The sequence below is a fragment of the Xenopus laevis genome, chromosome 3S (genome assembly GCF_017654675.1).
Source record: "Xenopus laevis strain J_2021 chromosome 3S, Xenopus_laevis_v10.1, whole genome shotgun sequence".
Classification (NCBI taxonomy): Eukaryota; Metazoa; Chordata; class Amphibia; order Anura; family Pipidae; genus Xenopus; species Xenopus laevis.
Genome location: NC_054376.1, coordinates 86164149 through 86189036, shown reverse-complemented (window position 1 = coordinate 86189036; position 24888 = coordinate 86164149). Strand labels below are relative to the sequence as shown.

At 37.1% G+C, this 24888-nt stretch overlaps 1 protein-coding gene across 6 annotated transcripts in view; it reads left to right on the top strand.

The window, feature by feature from the left end:
• nav3.S (neuron navigator 3 S homeolog) overlaps window positions 1-24888 on the top strand; it is a 386349-nt gene that overhangs the window by 256319 nt on the left and 105142 nt on the right. For all 6 annotated transcript variants that reach the window (XM_018255933.2, XM_018255927.2, XM_041588590.1 and 3 more), the window contains 2 exons: window positions 23617-23734; window positions 24336-24388. In XM_018255933.2, the coding sequence (XP_018111422.1) occupies window positions 23617-23734; window positions 24336-24388 (171 nt within the window). The remainder of the gene's footprint in view (window positions 1-23616; window positions 23735-24335; window positions 24389-24888) is intronic.

Sequence of the window (24888 nt, the reverse complement as noted above, 5' to 3'; positions counted from 1 at the left end):
TATCCTTGTTCCCAAAAAAATAATTGTAAACTTAATCTGTTTCTCGGTTTAATAATTTGGTATGAATATGTGAGATATTTGCATTTTTAAAATGCTATTACAGGTATGGGACCCGTTATCCAGAATGCTCGGGACCTGAGGTTTACTGGATAACGGATCTTTCCGTAATTTGGGTCTTCTTGCGTTAAGTCTACTAGAAATTCATTTAAACATTAAATAAACCCAATAGGCTGGTTTTGCTTCGTATAAGGATTAATTATATCTTTGTTGGGATCAAGTACAAGGTACTGTTTTATTATTACAGAGAAAAAGGAAATCATTTTTAAAAATTTGGATTATTTGGATAAAATGGAGTCTATGGGAGACAGCCATTCCGTAATTAGGAGCTTTCTGGATATCGGGTTTCCGGATAAGGGATCCTATACCTGTACTAGGCTTTTGGCTGAAATCCTGACGACTAAGTATTAGGGATCCAAGTAACGCTCACAAAAATTCAACAAAAATTCTCCATTCTACAATTCATTATTTATCAAACAGAAAGATCTTAGAGCTGGAAACATATTTTATGTTTTACAAGTTGTACACTGAGAGGATGATAAGTGGCAATAGGGTAAGGAAACACTTTTAGGGCAGAGACACATGCGGTTAGTCACTCAGCAAAAAAGCTTCTCTTCTTCGGGGCGAACTACCTCCCCTGCCTTCCTACCAGCTAGAATGAAAATCGCCAGCGGGATGGCACTCGGAGCGCTTCTTTTTCCGAAGTCGCCCTAAGTTGCCTCATGAGGAAGCGCTCAGAGTGCCATCCCGCTGGCGATTTTGATTCTAGCTGGCGGGAAGGCAGTTCAGGGAGATTAGTCGCCGCGAAGAAGAGGAGATTTGTCGACGGGCAACTAATCTCCCCCAATCCCAGCGTGTGTCTCTGTCCTTAGTGTTTACGTATTATTTTGTGGTGGGACTATTGAGGGATAATAGTTTCATAAGATTTAACAACTATGGTGGGGACATAGGGGTGAAAAACACTTAATGGGGGACTTAATATGTTATTTTGCACAGTGTTGATTATAATGTAGTATTGGGAGCTAGTCTGGTCCCAATAGTAGGCCTTTCTCTAATTGTGAGAAAAAGACAGCACATCTACACAAAAACAATATCAGCATTATCTAGAATTAATGTTTCATGTCCTATGCATTCATGTTAGCTAGCAACTTAAATAGTGCATTAAACAGCATTACTAGGAAAAACTGGACAGTGCAAATTAAAAATGGAGCAAAAGCTGGTGAATCTTTTTGTCTATAATGCACCAATTTGTTGACAATAAGCAGAATAGCAGTGAATGTTAAGCCTCCTGCAGACCTCTCTGTTTCTGTGTGAGCTCAGTTGGAAATGCTGCTTTCTTAAAAGAAACAATCAAGGGCGTCCAGGAACGACAATCACTGACCTCTACTGAAGCTGGATTTTTGAAAGAGAAATACCACAAGTTTGGCATGAAAGAGGGATTGAGAACTCGCTCAACCACACATTAAGAAATTGCAATCCAATATCATTAGAGGTCAGCGGATAAGATGGGTGTCCTTCTGGGCAGTCAGCTCTGATTTTCTATGCCATCAGTTGTTTCTGCTAAACTGACAGAAGGACTGAACTGCACAAGGCCTGCAAAATCATTCTCTAGCTACTCTTTTGCATTTGTTGGCACACATTAAGAAAAAAGGGAAAAGCCTGCTAATGAGCTACTGGCCAATGATTATTCCCATAATTATAACTGGAATTCTAGTTGCAGTTCAATGAGAAATGCAAGCCAAAGCACATAAGAGGGAATATAACCCCCCAATTTAATTAAAATGCAAAACTTATTCAACATGGTCCTCAGAGCAGTTTCTCTTTTTACGGCTGAACTATACAAATGTTTTCCATAGGATAGTGTCATAACGACAAAACGGATGAAGTGGCACGCGTCAAAATATAATGGGACTGAATGAAAAATCACAGGTATAAACTACATTCCATCAGACGTGACACAACTGTTGGATGTGAATGCAGCAAGCTGCATCTTCATCCGATAGTCTTATCGTGTATAGTATAATTTTTCATCCGTCTCGACTGTTGGATGGGAACGCTACATGCTGTGTCTTCATCCAACAAGATAAAATCTTATAGTGTCTGACCAACTTTTTTTTCCCATTGGAATACATTGACTCTTGGATTTAGATGCATGAACAATCTACACCATTTGACGATCTGATCCAACTTTACATCCTATCTCTAGGGGCATCAAATTTCGTAGTTGCATGGCAAGATCAAATAAAATCTGACCCTCTAGGGGCATCAAATTTGTGTTGTTGCATGGCAAGATCAAATAAAATCTGACCCTCTAGGGGCATCAAATTTGTGTTGTTGCATGGCAAGATCAAATAAAATCTGACCCACAAAATCTGATGAAAATCTCCTGTGTAGTTTTAGCCTTAGAGTATTAGTGGCACATATTCGGTTATCCCTTTGATTGACTCTCAGAGATAAGCCAAAAGCCTTGTTTTAGCACTCTAAAAATGCAAATATCTCTAAAAATGGAAAATTAAGTATATTGCAAGTGTGCATTAGTGATAGGCGAATTTATTCGCAAGGCGCGAATTTGCGTGATTTGCCACCAGCGAAAAAATTCGCCGGAGTCAAAATTTTTTTTTCGAAAAAACGGACGCCGGCGTAAAAAACGGGCGCAGGCGTCAAAAAAGGGCGCCGGCGTAAAAAAAAACATGCGCCGGCGTAAAAAAACGGGCGCCGGCGTAAAAAACGAGATGCAGGCGGCGTTTCGCGAATTTTTCGTCATTTCGCGCGAAATTCGCGAATTTTTCGGCGAAGCGAAACGGCGCAAATTCGCCCATCACTGGTGTGCATTAATTCAAATTTTCAGTTTAGATCATCTTTAAATCTAAACAGAGCCAAAGAGATATCTGAGAGAGAATACTGTTTTCTGCATTTAATATAAGGCATGCTATGCCGAGAATTAGTTTAAGGAGGGCTAGTCTACACCATTTTCCAAAAGGAGGTAATATGCAGACAGCTACTAACCCCCTGTGTAATGAAAAGCACAATGTTTGCACAGGTGCAGTAACCTATAGCAACTGATAAGATGCTTGTTTTTTTAAAAAGTGATCATTAAGTGCTACCTGCTGATCAGTTGTTATACTGTATGTGATTAGACCTGTATGCATCTCCTACCCCACTGTCACTAATTCCTCTATACTATTGATGGGCGAATAAGTTTGTCTGGCGCAAATTTGCAGTGAATTTCCTGCTGCCAACGAATAAATTTGCGAAACCTTGACGCTGCGTCGAAAAAATTTTGTAAAAATTATTCAGACGCCCATTGACTTTAATGCATATAAAAAATTTGTGGGCATCAAAATTGAAGCACGTCAAAATAATTTTAACACCCATTAATTTCTATACAGCTGCCAGCTCTTGACGCATACAGTAAACCCCCTTGTACAGTACATCTCATAGAGCTCAGAGTGCCTACAAAATCCATTGCCACCACTTCTGCCAGCTTTCTCTATTGTTATGCTGCTAAAGAACTAAATAACACAAAACTAAACATGTGCTTCAATAATTCAGAACACTGTTCTTTTCTTACAGTATGTGCATACGGTGATCTCTGCAGCCCTCTGCTGGAGTACAGTGTTATACGCATCCAATTTCTTCTACAAAAGGACTTAGCTGTATTTTAACAAATAAGCTCCATGCTTGTGGCATAATAAATTACTAATGATCCGTATCAGGAACAGTTCTGACTTTTGACATTCTGTTTGTGGTTATTTCTGTCTATAGAAACGTCCATGGTTTTTCCAATAGCAGAGAGGAAGGTCATTGATATTCTGATCAGAAGTCACTTCTTTGCTATACAATGATAATCATGACCAATAAGAATAGTACATTTGATATATGAGGAACCCTTTGGCCCTTTGCTGAATACTGTATTTACATCTGCAAAACAGTTTAATTTCAGATGCTTGTAAGTGTTTATTGTTGTAAATTCTCATGGTGCAGGCTGAACCTGTAATAGCTTGGCCCTGTATGTGTGAGTGTAGTGAGAAGTACAGCATGTAACGTTTAGGTTACTCACTGAATATGACCTTCCCCTGTAGTTTGTGTCTGTTAATGCAATATGCCATTTTTTCTTCTCGTGGTGCTTTCTATTTTGTTAGAGCTGCCTGAAAAAGCTTGTAATGAGATAAATGCACATTATTGAGGTAGCAATTCAAAACCATGGTTTATTTATCTTTTTTACTTCTAGCCAAACATGGAGCAATATTGTCTGCCAGAGTAGCCAGTTCTGACTGAAATGAAAGCTTACTGGCCTGTGTTGTTAGGAAACAATTACCTGTATTACCAGTTTCTGATAAGGGATCATCCATGTATCTATTGATTAGATTTAAAAAGCCTATTGGTTGAGGACTGCAAGTGTTCCTTTTTTCAGTTTTCTTCCAACAGTTCTACAGAGACACCTAGGGGCATATTTACTTAGCTCGAGTGAAGGATTAGCAGGAAAAATACTTTGAATTTCGAAGTATTTTTTTGGCTACTTCGACCATCGAATTGGCTACTTCGACTACGACTTTGAATCGAACGATTCGAACTAAAAATCGTTCGACTATTCAACCATTCAATAGTCGAAGTACTGTCTCTTTATAAAAAACTTCGACCACCTACTTCGCCACCTAAAACCTACTGAGCACCAATGTTAGCCTATATGGAAGGTCACCATAGGCTTTCTAGGTAATTTGTGATCGAAGGAAAATCGTTCGATCGATGGATTAAAATCCTTCTAATCGTTCGATTAGACGGATTTAATCGTTCGATCGAAGGATTTTTCCATCGATCGTTCGATCAAACGAATTGTGGTAAATCCTTTGACTTCGATATTCGAAGTTGAAGGATTTAACTTCGACCCATAGTAAATGTGCCCCCTAGTATGATAGTCATTAGCCGAGGTTTAAGCATTGGCATCAGCCTCATTTGGTCACCAATCCGATCTTTGTATGCATGTTGAACTATACACAGACACAGTTGCCTCCCATATTGAATCCAAACCATGGTCATTGTGGTGGTGGGGGGTATTAAAAGGTAAAATACTGCACTGGATATAACATATTCCTCTATGTTGAACAGATGTTTAAACATCTATTAAACATGCCAACAATCTAATGTAATGTGCATTTTTTGCATGAAGCCAAGACACAGGGGTCCTTTCTTGATATGACAGTATTATGTTCGTTTTTTTTTTTGTTTTAATTTTTACCAGTGCAGGCACTTTGCCACCTATGCCTTCAAAATACTTTAGGACAATTTCATAATAGTTATCACAATGGTGAATTTTCAATGAACAATTACTCACCACTCTACCCAATGTATTGTTAATATACCTCCTTTTCCAATATTGACCAGTAGCATCAGAATTTAGTATCACCATAGAGAGAATTGTCAATTGAAATTCCCTGCTATCCCAGTACTTTTGATAGATCACTAGTGATTGCAAATTCATTTGTAAGTTGTTATATTTACATTTTGAATGTTCTTGCAAGATTGTAAGATATGTTTGTTTCTGGGTAATTTATGAGGCGACAAATCCCTATGGGTATCATTGCCATTGTTTCTGTCCTTTTAGTTTCTATTATGTCCTTTTGTGACATGGACAGCCTTTGGAAATACGCTAATGCTCGTGCTTACCCTGTGGCTGATGGAGAACATTGCGTTCTGAATCGGGGATTGTGTTTATTATATTTATGCTCTATTTCTAAACCATTTTGTCTCAGTGTATTAAACCAGACCTGTAAAATCTAAATTTAAGTCCAACTAACCAGTTCGCCACAGGTTGAAAAATTTAATGAAAGAAATTTCAAACCACTGCCTAAGGACTGAACTTTAGAACAAACAAAGATGTTATAGTAATAACATATTAGAAATCCATCCAACACAGAGTGAAATGTATTTAATGGAAACAGATGGAGCAGGGTATTGCATAACATGAGCTACAATCATCATTTATAGCTGCAAGCTTCTTTCAATACAGCCCCAAGTGCTGCAAGGGTTTTTTTTGCTGCTATACCCTGCTCTCCATCTGGATGAGATGTGGACTTAAACCAGAACTGGACTGAGAAATAATGTGTCTTGGGTGCCAGTTTCTGTTTCCAGTCTGGTCCAACTTTCTAGTTTATCACTACATGACATGTATTCTGGGGAAGTGTCATAGTGATGGGTGATTTGTGTTGTGCTGAGCCTTTACTATTACATGGTATTTGCACTTCAAATTTAAATGTGTCACTGTTTGACTTGCCAATATAAGATCTGTATTGGAGACTATAACTATAACTGATTATGCTTCAGTAGCAACTCACTAAGCTAAAGTGCTGACTTTCTAAACTGTTAAAATGTGATGCCTTAGTTGATGCATTTCCCAGGCTCAGCAACTTCAGACTCAGGGTGTTGGACTGGACCAGGAAAAAACCCTTATGCCCTCATGGGCCAAACTGACCTAGGCCCACTCACCTAGGATGCTGAAAATGCTCCCCAGTCTGGACTGCCCTTCTTGCCAGATCACAGCCAAAAGTTAAGGAGGAGGAAAGATGTAAGAGGTAAACTACGTGGCACTAGAGGGCAAGTGCCAGGGCAGAGGGCCTGCAAGTCTATCATAGAGCAGCAGTTGCAATTGATATATCAGTTGCTGGTACATCTCTGATTCTTCTGAGAAATGGACAAACTAATGTATGAAATCTTAATATGTTAGAAAGTCAGCCTTGTTTATATAAAATGCAGAAAAATAAAAATTATTCATTTTAAAATCTACAGTACTTTTTAGAAAAAATGGTAAAAAAAATATTGAAAATGGAAAGCAATTGAAAAATTATTTGTGGTATACTGTTAAAATTAAAGGGGAACTATCCCTTTATGATTGTACAAATTCTCAGATTCCAATAACAAGCAAAACTGGTAGCATTGTCTTGTTTTAAAGAAATTCGGTGTTCCTACTGCAAGTTTACAGTGGAACATTGTAAATTTTTTATGCTAGACATGTACTTTTCATCTCTACAGATAATTACAATGTCAAACATGGAGAGTGAAAGCTTTGCTGTAGCTTTTTAGAGTTTTACGTAAGCTAAGCTAGTAGATGAAGACAATGGGGTCGGCTTCCTCTATAGCTAATAAGAAAACCCACTCCTCTCTTACCGGAGAGGAAGGGGACGTGAGTCGAGGTGGGATGTGGGTGGAGTCGGGGTGGGAAGTGAATGGGAGGATGGGGATATGAGTTTGCCATGTCCCTCATGAAAGGTTTTTTTAGCAGGGCACTCTAGTTACGCTACTGGTAGAAAAATTATTATGACAATTGCTTTATACCTGTGTTTCTATGTCATGCAGGGCTGAACGTACAGTATTACAGTATTCCAACAGAACCAGAATGCCACATATTGCACAGCTCTACTATATAATGCAAACGCTTCTTTATGAAAAAAATCTGCCAAATATGCATCAAGTTGACACTGTCTTTTTATGTGGCATCCCATGAAACAAATATCTATATAAAATAAATAACGTATTCTTTTCATACTAAAAATATAGTAACACAATACAAAGGAATAGTTAGTATTCTAAGGCTTTGGTCTACTTAATTAAAACAATGTCACTAGAATGTGTAAATTAATGTATAATTTTATTTATGCCTCAGTTCGTTTATTGATCAAAAAAAGTGGCATCAAGGAGTAACACAAGTGGTTATATACAGTCATTCCAAATAGAATAAAAACTTTATGTGCATTTGCTTTATATTAGTTTGTGTGGCAGAAAGCCAGGAATTGAACTTTGTCTCTTAAGAGCATCTAGTTGCCTCATGGTCCAGAATCCTTCAGGCAAATAACACCAAGCAAAAATCAAGTTACAGCTCAATGTTTTTTCAATCCACTGATGTTACTTGTTGCTTTTCTTGTGCTTAACGTTAAGGCACCTTCCAGAAATCTAGGCTCTAACACAGAGAATAGCCATTGTGAGAGCATCATTTTAAACCCAATAAAGTAAATAAAAGGAGATAGGGATCACAGTCCTAATACAGGGTTAGCCAGTTTGGTGTTGTTTACATAACAAAGTATTTAAAGGCAGTAGAATCGAATCAAATATATAAGGGTTAGTTCACACGAGGAGATTCAGGGAGATTTTGTCGCCTGGCGACTAATCACCTCTTCTTCAGAAGTCGCCTGAAGTTGCCTGACAAGGAAACTTTGGGCGACTGATGAAAACGCAGCGCCGCATGTGTTTTAGCGCAGGCAACTTTTTATTATAGTGAATGGGAAGACACAAGGAGGCAGTTCGGGGAGATGGTTGCCAGGCGATAAAATCTCCCTGAATATCCTCGTGTGAACTAACCCTAACTTTTGAAGTAGTTTATCGAACATAAGGCTTGTAGCATACAGTATATCTTCCCAAGGGACATGGGTGCATAATATTGTAGGAAATATACCTGAATATCAGGTCATGATTTATATGATCTATAAACATAATTTATTATTTTAACCTTATGCTTCAAACTAGTTTTCTATTCCTCTTACTAGTTAGCACTAAGGGTTTAAAAATTGTTACAGATATGTTTTTTACTTTACATGAAGTGCAGGCTTTAATGAACTGAGGGGGCAACTGTAATTGAGAGAGGCACTTTTCTAGGAAAATTTGAAATGTTGTGATTTAAGTTTTTTATTAACTGCCAATATAATGAACTTTGTAATAATAGTGCCACCAGCTGGTCAATTCCTGTAACTGTACAGTCAAAGAGATATACCTTAAAGGAACAGTAACACAAAAAAATTTAAGTGTTTTAAAGTAATGAAAATATCTTGTACTGTTGCCCTGCACTGGTAAAACTGATCTGTTTGCTTCAGAAACACTACTTTAGTTCATATAAACAAGCTGCTGTGGAGCAATGAGCGGAAATTGAAAAACGGCTATATGGCACAGGTTAACTAATGGATAACCGATAACACCATTAGACAGACAGAGCTTATCTTCTATCTGCTGTGTAACTTGAGCTTTTTCTCCTTTGAATGGCTGTCCCCATTGCTACACAGCAGCTTATTTATATAAACAATAGTAGTGTTTCTTAAGCAAACACAGCAGTTTTACCAGTGCAGGGCAACACTGCATTATATTTTCATTACTTTAAAACACTTTTATTTTTTGACGTTACTGTTCCTTTAAGAAGGAAAACAGAGAAGTGTTCTTCTGATCTCTTTCTTGAGCAGACCAACATCAGAACACTTTTCCATTTTCCTTCTGAAGGTATCTCTAAACTGATCAGGTGGCGCTGTTACATAAGTTATCATATTGGCATGATCAGCTTGAAACTGAAAAAATGTATGTAAATTTTAAAAGTGCTCAGAAAAGCACCCTGAGCAATTTTACATTAAATTTTGTAAGGTTTATTTATCCTTTAAAGCCCTTTGAGGTGTTAGATTGCCTAGCTTTACAATATATGAGATATTTTTCCCAGGCTGTTGCTCCTGTGTACTAACATATGGGCAACCCATAGTCTAATAACATTGTCCTTTAAACCTAGAATCAACCATAATTCTTTCACAAACGTGTATAAATAACAACATTTGCCACCAGATGTTGAATATACCCCAAATGAAGAAGGTTTGAGGTATATCTCTCTTTTAGTACCTTTTGAATGCTGAAAAGATTTAATAATACTGGAAATGGAAAATGCTTTTATCCAATGTAGTCCTTCTGGCTAACCGAGAAAACATTGCAGCCAGATGTCTCTGAATAAAATACTGGGTCCCACAGAGCATAAAACATGCTGACAGCACAAACATAACTAGTCTGTTGTCTGTGTTTATCAAATGCTTCTTCCAACATTATCATAATAGTTCTCTGGTCAGTTGTTGCAACACAGATAAAACATCTGTAGATCACTTGGAAATTATAAAATGCTGTTTGGCTAAGGTGAATAGATCTCCCTTTTACTGCAGGACCCTGTGATCCTCCTCAAACAGGAAAAAGTTCAAACTCAATACCATTCTCACTCAACAAATTGGGAGGTTTATGTTTTAAGAAATTCATATAAGATAAAGAATTGTGTTTCCTGTTTTTAAGCGAGTTTAACTAATGGAGATTATTCCTGCTGCTAATTTTCACTATTGTTTCATGCCTTCAACTGACCTCTTGCCTATTTGCCCATGCTCTCTGCTGTTTTCTTGTAACCCTGTTATCAACCTAATGGTGTGTTTAAGGAGTTATAGAGGTCTTTTCCACATTCTGTAAGGCACCAAGAGCCGTAAATCATTTATATAAAGTCTTGGAATTTCTACTACAAGCAGGCATCTGCTGGTTGCTGTCACAGTGTATCATGTAGCTGCAAACAGTTGGTCATTTGTCAGTGAGACAGAGGAAAAACACAGGAAATACAGGTCATACATGTTTTAGGATGATTACAAAATAATCTTACCCTTTCAGCAAGATAATTAAGGGAGCATATTAATAAGCTCTGGGTTTTTTTTTTATTATTTTATCTTATAAAATGTTTTCCCACTCTGTGCTGGTTAATCCACCTAAAAAAAGACAAATCAATGTTCTTATACTAAGGCCAGGACTAGAAATAGTTAAATAGCTGCCTTCCTGCCTGCATCTTAGTTGGGGCACTAAAGCTTAATGTAACCAAGTTTGGTTGGATGCAATATGAATGACTAACTTGAAATGCACTAGTGTTCTGTCTTTATTAACTTTCCAACGTAGGGGAAATTTATCAAAAGGTGACAATAGAATTCAGCACAGGTTGATACAGAGTACATCCACAACTCGTTTATAGGGACATATTTATCATAAATAGACCTCAGTGCAAATATCGTTAACCAATGAGACATGAATGTGTATTGTTGACTGTAATTAGCCTTTCTAATTTGTGTAAAAATAGATTGGAGCTCTTTTCTTAATGAAATGTGAGGTTTGCTGTTTGCTGTGTGTGAAAAAGATGGGGAAAAACGAGTGCCACTGCCTTGTTACCGTATACACTCGAGTATAAGCCGTCCCGAGTATAAGCCGAGGTACCTTATTTTACCTCCAAAAACTGGGAAAGCTTATTGATTCGAGTATAAGCCTAGGGTGAGAAATGAAGCAGCTTCTGGTAATTTCCAACAAAAAATTGAGGGTTTCTGCTCCCATTGGAGGTGCCAGCGTCTCGTTTTTGGATGCCGACTATTCTTAGACGCCAGTCGCCGGCGACTATTCTTAGACGCCGGCGACTATTCTTAGACGCCGGCGACCGTTTTTGCGCTTGACCCGAGTATAAGCCGAGGTAGAGTTTTTCAGCATATTTTGGGGGCTGAAAAACTCGGCTTATACTCGAGTATATACGGTATTTAAACTGACAGAAAGATGGTGTGGTGGACACATTGCCGTATAAAAGTATATGGCTTGTTGTGGTGGATAAGAGTTTGCATTGGGAAGAAATGTGAGCAGTTTCCCACTACTGTATGTATTCCGCATAATGAATTTAATTGTTATGATTTATTTACGTATATGATAAATTGCTTGTTCCAGAGTACTTTAGTTTGTAAATAAATTGTGTGTTACTTTATAGGCCAGGTGCTTAAACTTGCCCCTGGGAGGAATCAATCAAACAGTAGACTTCTCAGAATTCTCTCACTGTTATTTAAGTGTGCTCATACCTACGCAAGGAACTCCCATTTGACTGTGCATACTTTTATACAGTTGGGAACATGAAGCAGAATCATACTACTTTAAAGTCATTCTGCCTTCTAAAAACAAAACAAAACATGTCTTTTCTGACAGTTAATTCCACTAGCAACCACTTCCCTGTTATTGTAGTCACACTGCCGCCAACTATAAGATGAAGACTTTTACAAGCAAAGATCTATTTGCAAAATATTTTTTTGGAGGCTAAATAGAATGGAGGCTAAATACATTCATTGATTGATGTAACCTAGCATGAGCTAGAGGGCAGGCTATAGTACTGTAAATACATTTTTTTCCTATGTGTGATTGTCAAATAGCAAATACTACATATAGCAGATCCATTATGCAGAAAGCTCTGAATACAGGAAGTCCATTTCCCATAGATTACATTTTAAGCTAATTATTTAAAAAAAAATATTTCCTTTTCTTTATAAAAATGAACAGTACCTTGTTTCTGATTCTAGCTGAACAGCATAATTCCATATTTGTGGCAAAACAATCCTATTGGGTTTATTTAATTAGGGATGCACCGAATCCAGTATTCGGTTCAGGATTCAGCCAGGATTCGGCCTTTTTCAGCAGGATTCGGATTCAGCCGAATCCTTCTGCCAGGCCTAACCGAATCCCAACCCTAATTTGTTCGGGGGATGCAAATTAGGGATGGGGAAGGAAATCACGTGACTTTTTGTCAGAAAACAGGGAAGTAAAACATTTTTTATATGCAAATGAAAATTAGGGTTCGGATTCGGTTCAGTATTCGGCCGAATCTTTCACGAAGGATTCGGGGGGTCGGCTGAATCCAAAATAGTGGATTCGGTGCATCCCTATATTTAATATTTAAGCAATTTTTAGCAACTGAACTACAGAAATATCCCTTATCTGGAAAAACCCAGCTCTCGAGAATTCTGGGTAATAGATTCCATACTTGTACAAGAAAAGTAATTTTTCATATAAATATATATTAATATTCAGGGGTTTAGTTCCCCTTTAACTGTCCAGCTCTTGTGGAACTATTAGTGGCTGTTTAGGCAAGTTGCTATTTTACAAGAATTTGCTTATCATTGTCAGTGTCCATCCCTCTTTTGAAAGCTCCTACTCCCCTTTGTAATAAAAGGCACAACATTTGGCCATGTTCAGTAATTCATAGCAACCAATAATATGTTTGCTTTTATACAGGTGACTATAAAATATCACCTGGCGCCTTTTATTACATAATCCCATTGTAGTTCTTTTATCAAGCTTTTAACATATATAAAGATGTGATCATAAAGCTGGTTAGTGTGTCTGGAGCCATAACAAGCAGGAGAAAATATTCAGATTACAGTTTAGCTGTAACTTGAAACTGGAGGTGGTAGAGACTGTAATCTAATTAGAAATGTACTGCAATGCGCACTGTGAAAGTCATAATGGTTTAATGAATATTTTATAGTAAAAAAAAAAAGTTAATTTTGTGTTTTAACTATAAAATATCTATGAACCCATTAGAGTTTTTACTAACAGAAAAGTAAAACTGTTTTTTTTGAGGAAATGAGTAAGTAACAGCTCATTCTGATCGAAATGACTAACACAATGATACACCACTTTTGTTATGAATTGGTGGAAACACAAGAACGGACAAACAGAATATATAATTTAATAATATCATTCCTGATATTTCACAAGAAGTAGATTGTCAGTCTTCCTTTAGATATGATTTGTCACAAATGTTCTCTTTTGGTCACTAGGATCACAAATTCCCTGTGATGTGAGCTTTCTCAAAGCTCTAGAAATAGCTGCAAGCTTGCTATTTAATATTAACGTCTCATGCACAATGTTAGCGACAAGCTGGCCTTACATATCCCACTAAAAGTAGTTTCATGCAGTTTCCAGTACATGTATGCTAAGCATAGTATCCCACCATATATCTATGTACTTTAGATATCAGACAGCTTATCACATGGGTTAGAAAATCTTCATCTGCTGATTGAATATATTGGTGAGCACCTATGCATGGGCAGACGGTACAAAGGTGGCTATACATTGCCTGACCCCTATACATGTCTGTTTGGCCCTTATGTTGATAAGGGTGTATGGGCACCTTTTATCAGACCATTCGTGCCAACCCATGAATACTCCAATTCTATGGAACTACATGGGATCCAGGTATGAAATTGTGTAAAACAAACAAACAGTGGAAACAAAGCCCTTCTGGCTGCTGGGGCTCAAATTTTTTTTTTATATACATGCGTTTTTGATCATCTTCCTCCATGGCTTACGTTAATTTCAAAGTTTGAGTGAATTTTCGAAGTACAAAAAGTTCGAATTTCAAAGTAATTTTTTGGATACTTCGACCATTGAATAGGATACCACGACTTCGAATGCACTTCGATTTCGAAGTAAAAATCGTTAGAATATTCGACCATTCGATAGTCGAAGTACTGTCTCTTTAAAAAAAAACTTCGACTTCAATACATCGTCAACTTAAACATGCCGAAGTGCTATGTTAGCCTATGGGGACCTGTCAGAGCATATTTCAAAGTTTTTGGGTATCGAAGGAAAATTGTACGATCATACGATAAAATTATTTGAATCGTATGATTCAAAGTACGATCGGAGTACGATCGTAATACGATTGTACAATGAAAAAATCCTCCGACTTCGAATTTCGAAAGTCGGAGGATTCTATTCGATGGTCGAATTTCTAAGTATTTTCCACTTCAAAATTCGACCCTTGATAAATCTTCCCCTAAGTGTCCCCTAATCCTATGCAGCAGGTATACGCATAATGAGCAAAAATATTGGCAAAATATTCTATTGTTTCCCATTTTAGTTGACAGTAGTGATGGGCGAATCTGGGGCAAAAGTCAAGATTGCATTGAAATCAATGGGCGTCAAAATTATTTTAACGTGTGTCAGTTTTTGACACGAGCGACAATTTTTATGCCAGCGACTATTTTGTCCAAATGCATTAAAGTCAATGCCAAATAATTTTGACGCATGTCAATTTTTCATGCAGTTTCGCAAAAATATTTGCGGGCGGTGAAAAGTGAAAATTCGCCACAAATCCGTGCCTGGTAAATTTATTCGCTCATCAATAGTTGACAGGTGTCATATAAGGGTTATTGAGTGTTTTTTTGAAACATGGTCATGATGAGGGGCACTAGTCATATTTATTTGTTCAGTAAAGTTGCTGTGATTGAATGCTGAATGGTACTCATTCTCTACTCTATTCTAGGAGCATCATGCTCATGGATGGACAGCTAAGACATCAGATGGGCAACCCAGTCACACTTTTTGATCATTAGGTAAATTTCACACAGTTAGGGAGATAGGGGGAGCTGAACTAAGCAATTCTTTTCAGCTGCAGAAGAGTAGCACACTGTTGCTGCAGTTTTTACATATGTGAGGCAGCGTGTCTTGTTACAGTTCAGTTACAGTTATTTGGGGCCAACTTGGCTGTGCAAGTGCAGTCCCATGCTACTTCGTGTTTCTGCTTCACTTTAAGGTAGTTTAATATTTTATTGCAGTGCCTATAAAAGTGTTGCTTTGAGATAAATTAGATTGTTTCCCTGGAAATCATTCTATAAGTAGAAATGTGGATTTGAGATTGTGATGTCTCAATATAGTTTTTAGATGTTCTAAATATCTCCAGCCTTTCTGCCTGAGCTTTTAAAATGAGCAATAAATATTCATGGGGCATGTCAGTGTTAGATTCTTCGTTGGCCTCCTATGTGGGTATATTTACAGTAGGAAAGCACAGCATATGAATTTATTTCTCTGTTTTATTAGGGTCTCTATTGCTATGAAATATAGGAAGAAAATTGAGATGACATGGCCAAATGCCCTGCATTATCCCTACTTCCACCTTTACAATGTGATCATACAATTATCTCCATACATAAATTTAAAAACAGGGTGTTTGTAAGACCGCATGTTGGTGTGGATGGTTACTGTAAGGGGCCGATTTACTAAGGTTCGAGTGAATTTTCGAAATACAAAAAGTTCGAATTTTGAAGTAATTTTTTGGATACTTCGACCATCGAATAGGATACTACGACTTTGAATTTGCTTTGACTTTGATTTGAAGTAAAAATCATTTGAATATTCGACCATTCGATAATTAAAGTACTGTCTCTTTAAAAAAACTTCGACTTCAATACTTCGCCAAATTAAACCTGCCGAATTGCTATGTTAGCCTATGGGGACCTTCTACCTTTACACATCTAATAAAAATCCTTCGATTCAATCGTTCGATCGAACGATTTTTATTCGATCGTAGGATTGGCAAATTCGCTGAAAAAAACTCAAATTTGAAGTTTTTCACTTCGAAATTTTTTTGGACTTCAAAATTCGACCCTTGATAAATCTGCCCCCAAGTGTTCAGGAATCATAGTTCTGCAGATAAAACAGATCGAGCGCAATTTCTGGAAACTACAGCTGTCAGATTCTTTTATGTGACCAGAGCACTGTAGCCTCAACTGCCCTTCCCCAGCAGATTTAAATTCTTTGCATGTAGTATTCCTTATCATTGATTACATTTGCTATTACTTAAAAGCATGGTGTGTTTATAAATGTAGATGTCGTTTTTACTGCATTACCGTGTTATGGTATAAAAGGTTATAAGAGCATATATATTTGAGCCAAGTGAGATAAAGCAGAAAATATATAAAACATGATTTAGGGTTGATATACCGAACATTTTTTCTTGTACTGCATGTGTGTAAAGAGAATCTGTTATACTCATATATGATGCATAGCTAATAAACACATTTCTAGTATTTGTGAAAGACGCACAAAATCATTTGTACGGTCATTTTCCACATGTACTAGGATTTAGAGGAAGCTGTACTCGTAAATTCAGGAAACCACTTCAATTGCTTACAAACAAATGTTATTGCAACTTAGAGCTATAATCCAGAGCAGGTGTTAGGGACATCCTCAGTTGGTCCAAATACACTTATTACTTATGACCAGCAATGTTCGAGCAAGGACATATTTACATCCTGGTTTTTGAGGCCTGACATGTTGTTTATTCTAACTGATGTCATATATCACAAAAATAGAATGGAAAAAGTGCCAAGTTCTTGTGGAGACTCTCACACTGTAGCTGCCCTGAGCTGTGTTTGAATATCTGGGCTACACATCTTTCTACCAATATATGTGAATTTAATAGTGAATGCATTAATACTATACAACTTTTACTTATGAGAGGGTTTCTTTACTGACTCACTGACATTCAGGCTTCTTGCAGATAAACAACTTGGTTGCTTCCCTGTGGAGAAAGCTACATCAGCTGTTAGGAAAACTATTTGTAACTAGATAGAAGTAGCCCTTCTGTGACTGGTGATGTTTTGCTACCACTATAAAATGACTTTACGCCTGTGTTCAAAGTGTAGTACAACAATGAAGGAATGCCAGTATAGTGCCCCCACAGTGACAGGTGGATGCCTTCTGTAACTGCTAAGAGACACAACGCATTGGTCTTTATTCAATTTTCTTTTCAGAATGAAATTATCTTTAAAACAGCTGTCTGCATGAATGGGGTGCCTTGAATAATTTTGGCATATGAGGCTACTGGACCAAGCACCTTTTTGTTGGTTACCTTTTGGTGCAGCAATTTTTTTTATACAGTATGGAAGACTTTTTAAAGTTTAAGTTTTGAAGTTTAATCTTAGTTTTAAATTGGACCTGTCACCCAGAATCTGTATACGGTAATAAAAGTCCTTTTTAAATTAAACATGAAACCCAAATTCTTTTTTTTTTTCATTTTGAAGTAGAGCTAAAACTTTTATAAACTATTATAAACTATTATAACTGTTATAAATATTAATACAAAATATAAAAGATATTAATATATTTTATATATATTATAAATATATTAATATAAAATATAAATAGTTTATAATATTATAAATATTATAAACTATTATGTTACTATTATAAAGGTATTTAAAAATCTGCCAATCATATATTGCCTGCCCCTCCTCTATGCCTCAGATATGCTTTCATTTTCTATTTTGCTCTTCCTTGATGTCACGGCCCTCTTCCCGTTCTACCTTTCTTATCACAGCCTATATTTGTGGGCAGGGGTATGCAATCCCCTATTCTGAGACATAAAATTTTGGTATGATGCAAACCTTTCCTCCAAAATGGAGGCTTGCTGTGATTGTAACTTCTCAGACTAAAGAACAACTTTATTATTTGTCAATTTATTGTAAGTAAAGTTTATTTTGCTCAACGAACACAACGAAAAAGAAAATTATTTATTAGGGTGACAAGTTCCCTTTAATATTTGTATCCAGTGCCTATTTAATGTATAAAAAGTGGAGTCAATGAAATATACAGTGTGCTTTGTTGCTGTAGCATTCATTTTGCTTTTTTATAATCTTTTACGTTATGATTGCAATCTGAACAAAAGAGGTCTCTTTAATCAAGAGGTAGGGAGGCTTAGTTCATCTCAATGTCTCTTTTGCAATTAATTTTGCTAGTAAAGCTACATTGAGTTTGGTTGACTCAAGGATGTTACTTTTTAGTAAAAAAGGAAATAGACATTATTTCCACAGTCATCATATTGTTGCTTAAATATGCTGGATTTTGTAAATCACACTGACCCAAGGCTATATTTTTCCGAGCATACTCCTCTTTAGGTAATTAGAAATAGCACTTCATTAAGAGTAGGACTGAACAATGTGCTTCAGTTACTAGGGAGGACCAAGAAAATGCTGGTATTTTGTCTGATGTATGCAAATATTAGCATAGATACAGTATATAAAAAAATAGTCTTATCTAAACCTTCATATATTTTCAACTTTGCCATTTCCACAAAGCCGTTTAAATTTGTGTAGAGATATAAGTTGAATAAAGGGGTGAACATATCCAAACACTCTTTGAGTGTAATGATGGGAATAATAACTTCTGTTACAGGTACAGAGAAGGTTATTCCTGGTTGTTCATATGCATGTTGTATTTAAGGAAGTCTATACCTTGTATATGCAATACTTACATTTTTTGTGCCTGCCAGAAAAATATTGTTACTAATATATCTTTTTGGAATGGGCTCTAGAAGATTAAGAGCTTACTCTTCCACAATATTTGACTATATCTGGTAGATATTCTACATGTAGAGAGACACAGTTTGCGTCGGGTCCGTTATTTTGCAAGATTTTGCTCTAACATCTTCGAGGCAGAGGGTGCACCCCACACTGATGCATTAGATTCCTGCATATAGAGACAGTTTGTTGAGATGGCAGTAGTAAAGACTTAACTTAATTATTTACAGAAACAGAACATAATTATTAAGATACAATGTTTGATTTATAGTGATGAAGCTTATATTAAGTGCTAATCTTTGCAATAGTTCCCCTTAACGTCATACTAGAATAAAGTACAGGTATCGGGTTTCTTATTTGGAATTTTTCGGGGGAACTAAGGGAACTTATTTGTAATTTGGATCATTCACTACACCTTAAGTCTACTTTAAAACATTCAGAAATTAAAAAAAGGACAATAAGTAAATTTTAAGCAAATGATTCGAAAGGGAAACATTTACATATTTTGGAGCTTTATGAATGATAAATACACCTTACTTACACTAAAATACTGGACAATGTGCATATCAGCTTTGATACACTGTGTAATGTGCAAGTCCTACAAATGTGTAATACAGATGCTGAAAAAATGAAAAATATATATTTTTCTTGAAAAAAAGTCCCCTTCCTGCTGTTAAGTTTCTGGCCGACTGATGTGTCAAGTCAAAAGGTTAAGCAGAAAAGATAAAAATCAATGCAGAAGGAGGTGGTGGCCAGGTTGCTATTGCTTACATTTTATATGGGAGTACAGACGAACAAGAGTCAGAATTTGATGAGCAGCCATTCCTTATTAAGTATACAAATGAAATACCTTCCAGCAATAACAGTTTGAAACATATTCCTTCAGGGAACCCATAAATGCTGAGTTATTATTTTATTACCCAGGGAAATCAGAAATGAACATATGAAAAGTAAACAAGAAACAGCCTGCTGAAGGCTGCATCAATTTTGCCAAAGCATTGCTAGGAACATTAACCTCATGTTATCTTTTATAGCTAGCTCTTATATTTTAGTGTATATTAATCTGAACCTTAGCCATTGGCCAGTATATGTAGTTTGTATCCCATAGGCACATTAAACACCGAGGTATTTAATTGCCATTAAACTACCAAATAGAATATGGTTTATAAACAAATAACATTGGGGGCCTTGTACAAGTCAGCAGGCTCCAAATCGTAATTTCGTACTGCATGTGCATTAGCTTAGGGAATATTACTACTTGACCATAAATGCAACACTTGAGAACTTTAATATCCATACGAGGATAAAAAGGTATTGCTCTGTGTATGAATCTCTCTGCATTAGATGCAAAGAGATACATCTTCATTCTCTATATTGGCTGTTTACTCACTACTTCATAGGTAGGAAATTGTTTGGTGATAACTTCCTTCCTAGGTAAGATTACTTCACTCAAACTTTTCATGCAGTGCAAATAAACATTAAGTGAACTAAGGTTTGTTGGTTTTGGTGATACTGTTTGTACATGGACAGAAAACTGTCTCAAATATTCTGTACAATGAATTGTTGTCAATTTTATGTTCTCTAATTGGACTGGTGATCTAAGTGATTTACTTGCAAGGTTCTGTATTGATTCCAAAAGTCATATGCTGCCTGCTGCTGGGATTGAGCCTTAACCCTTGAGCTCTGTGATTCCCTAGCTATAATGCAGTAGGTTACATGCTTCTGTCTTCTGCTGCCCATATCCAAACTCTGTTAGTTAGGCTCCGCTGTACTGTATCATCTATGTGCAGTTCCTTTTCAGAGGTCTTACTGGTCTCTTGTCTTTAAAAACCTGCTCCTTGCCCTTACTGTGACAATATAATATTTTGCTAGTTCCTGGGTGCACTTTCCTGATCTGTCTGTTATTGCTGGTTGGGTTTTCCAGCTCACTTTGTGTTCGTCCATCCTCATCCAATCTAATATCAGACTTCTAGCCTGCCGAGTTCATTTAAATGAATGTCATAGAAGAGTGAAAACAGTGCATCTGAGTTTACAAATAAAAACAAATGTAGTATAGTCCATTAAGTATTGGGGGGTCTCTCCAAACTTGAAATCTGGGTGGCCAATTTGAAGATAAGATTAAATGCTGATAAATGTAAGGTTCTACACTTGGTATTTTAAAATATCAAAGCTACTTACACCATCAGTGGGACAATGTATTTCCTTTATAGAAAAGGGCATAGGAGCTTGTCAGTAAAACAGTGAAACCTTGATTTTAAATACCCTTATTTAAGAGTTTCCTGCATTTTACATTTTTTATTTGTGGTCCTACCGATTTATAATGCATTTCAATGGGTGCATTTTCCTGATTTTAAGTGAAGTTTTCCTACATTTTACATTTTAAATGTTGTCCTGATGTACCCAAAGACTGCTTTTTTTCCACTATGAATGTTATTATTTGTGAAATAAAGAGGTTTAAAATACGAACCAGATGTATATTTTGCTATGGTTCTACCTGTAAATGGTCAATTCCAATTAGTCTGCCCCTTATACAATCCTGCACCAATCACTTATTGTTTTAGGTTGTGCATGTGACTGACAGGCCTTGCACATGCCCCCCTCCCCCCATAGTGTAACATTAAAGCTGCAATGCTTAAAGGAGAATTCAACCCGTAACATAAAAAAACCTACCCCCCCACCTTACGTAGACCCCCCTCCTCCCCCCCAGCCTACCTGGTAATGCCTCTAAGTTTTTACTTACCCCTCGGTGCAGATTCTGCCCTCGGGAGTTCACGGCTGCCATCTTTTTTTCTTTGTTAAACTTCAGATGCAGTCCATCGTTTTTGGGACATGCGCAGTTGGAGGCCTTAAAAACTGCGCATGTGCTGAAAGTCACGAAAATTTACGAAAATTTTTCGGCACAAGCGCAGTTGTTCGGGATCGGAATATTACTCCAACTGCGCATGCGCCGAAAACAACGGTCTGCTTCCGAAGTTTAACGAAAGAAAGAAGATGGTGGCTGTGAACTCCCAAGGACAGAATCTGCACAGAGGGGTAAGTAAAAAGTTAGGGGCATTTGCCCCAGGTACCAGGTTGGCTGGGGGGGGAGAAGGTATTGGAGTAGGGATTTTTTATGTTACAGGTTGAATTCTCCTTTATCCCTTGTTATTAGCACAGTAAATGTTGGATCTTAAAGTAAAACGGACTCCTGTGCTTATATCCTTTCAGTACTTGAAGAAAAAGTTACTTTAACAACATGTCCCTGATTTTACATAATTTTTTCTGGATTTTACATAATTTTTCCAGGTCCCCTGAAAAATGTAAAATAGGGGTTCTAATGTAAACTTAGCTGTATCATGTGATGGCAGTCAACAGCATGCAGCAATTTTTTTCAGTTAGATATGGTTCACCAGGATCTTGGATTCAGCCGAGTCCGAATCTTGCTAAAAATAGCTCAAATTCGCCAGAATCCAGGATTCAGTGCATTCTTGGTTCTATGTGCACTTCTAATCCTCAACTGAGAGTTCAGTTTGGCAACTCTGACAACAGCTAGCAACATTGTGGCAATTCCTTAGTGATGTGTGCTTCACTGGTAAAAATGACCTGTGATTCAGTTAGCACCTAGCTTTAGAGACAAGGAGGACACTGTATTTTTCTTCACCTGTGTTTTATTCTTTACACAGTATCTATGAAAACTGTTTCCAACTAGGAACCCTTTACTTTGCCAGGATCCGCATGACAGTCACATGAACACTGCATACCAGGACTAATGGATACAAAAATAAATAGCTGCTTGCCTGAACTTTACCTCATATACACAGGGTCCTTCCTTTTCTGTGCAAAGTTAATCAATCACACACCTTTACGCACACATTTGCGCTGTTGTTTCCTCCCATCTCCTCTGAATCTTATGCAGAGCGCTTATTGATGTAGGGGAACCCTGGAATCCACAGAAAACCTGTGCCTAAAGATGTCCTATTAATGGCAAGCACTGGAAATTACAACATCCAAATACTGAAGAAGTTCAGAGCAACGGAGTCCGATTTGTGTTCACATACATGCACAACTGGTTGTTGTAACACATTGCCACCTTGCAGCCACAATAACACTGGAATTATGGGAAAAAATGCTGCATAGTGGGAAATGTAAATGACCTCCTTGGACAACTGTAGCGTCAAAAATAGGATGAACAATATTTGCCTGTATTAGGATTACTGCCGTGCAATGAATTGGACAAATGCTGAAAAATATCACCAAAGCAGAAAGTGAAAATTTATGAATACATTTCATACTTTAACGCAGCAGCAGAAATGGTTGGCATAGAGGAGATTATTGACATGCCATTGTGAATGACTGAACAGATGGCAGTCATAGCAGATCAGAGAGTCTTAAGATCGGTTTTAAAAATACATTTGTGCTCCCAAATAGCTATAGATATTATTATTATCCACATACTGTTTCAAGCACATGTGAAATAAGTCCACTTGCTTTTTTTACAGTATTATTTACAAAGCACAAAAATGTAGTGTACTCCTCTGCAGTGCTGATAAATCAACTGGTCTTACTCAGTAAAGGCAGAAGGAAGTGACTGATCACTGATAACAGTTTGCTTGATTGGCACCGCAGTGTGAGATATTCTTTCGTATGTGTGTGTGTGGTCAGGGAGCTGAACTGACCCTCGCCAGAATATAAAGTGAGTCATTATGTCTGAAAATAGGAAAGAAATTGTTTGAATAATAGCAGCATAACGGTTTCCTTTCAGTGTCTGACTTTTGCATATGGAATGTGATTCTGAATACTTCTGCTTTCAAAGCCAAAGTTTCTCCGAATAATTTTTTTTTATTATCTTCTCTTCTCTGTCCCTCCCTCTGTTCTGTAGATTTATACTGACTGGGCAAATCACTACCTAACAAAGTCTGGTCACAAGAGGCTGATAAAGGATTTGCAACAAGACATCGCTGATGGTGTATTGCTGGCTGAAATTATCCAAATCATTGGTAAGGCAGCTCCAGTCTGATAATTAGGGGTGGGGCTCAGTGAGAGAGGTGGAGAAGCAGGAGGGCTTTTCCAAATAAACCTGAAGTTCAATGCCCTTCAGTATGTCTGTGTTCTTACTAAATCCAGATGTTATTGAAGCTCAGATTGTTCTGTGAGCCCATTTCAAACTATTCTAGAATTTAAGTGCTTGGGGAGGAACAGTCCAACCGTTATTTTACAGTGGCTTAAAGTAGATCCCTACATGTGTTGCAATGTCAGTGGTGAAGATTTGATCAAGGCACATGCCTCCCATGTGTGCATTTCGTTAGCTGGAGGGGCTTGGGCTTTCTAGGATGCCTTGAAACATTATCCTTAGCCATGCACAGACAATTGCAGAAGATTTTTATGTCAGCAGTTATTTGGCAGGCACTGGAGAATTAACAGGAGACTTCGTTCACACTTCCCCTCTCTTAGAGCTGTGCAAGGCTGGTAAAACAAGCGTTATATAGGATTTTTGAACTACTGTAGGTAGGGGGTGGAAATACCAGGGTATACTTTACTCTAATCCACAACTTCCTCAGATATTTACCTCTCTTTTTTTTTTTTTTCACTTTTTTTAAGCAAATGAAAAAGTTGAAGATATCAATGGCTGTCCAAAGAGCCAATCACAGATGGTAAGAACCTCTTATTGTTTACAATTGTATATATTTAATTATGCTTATCTGATTTTATCTTGCATAATACTAGCCATTTATATTGCAAGGGATCTAGCACAGCTGTAGTTGCTTGCTGCTTAAATCATTCATTGGAGGATGTCTGTGTATATATATTTATATATACACAGAGTATTTATATATTGATTTTTATCATTCATAACAGGTATGCATTAAATTGAAAATTGAAAATTATTTTGGTGCACAGGTTCTATATGTTTTTTAGCCAATCATGAACTGAGGTACTACTGTTATTGTAAACACTTAGTTCAGCAGGCCTTTCTCTATGACCTTAAAAAGTGAGGGGGGTGTGATGCCAGTACATGACCTGTGATGCTGTAAACCCTCATCTCACAGTATAAATATCAGATTATATTATATTGATTGATTCAGGTATTATATAAAATATGAACAATATAAGCCCTTATTAACTCACCTCCCTTATTTGAATATGCAAAGAC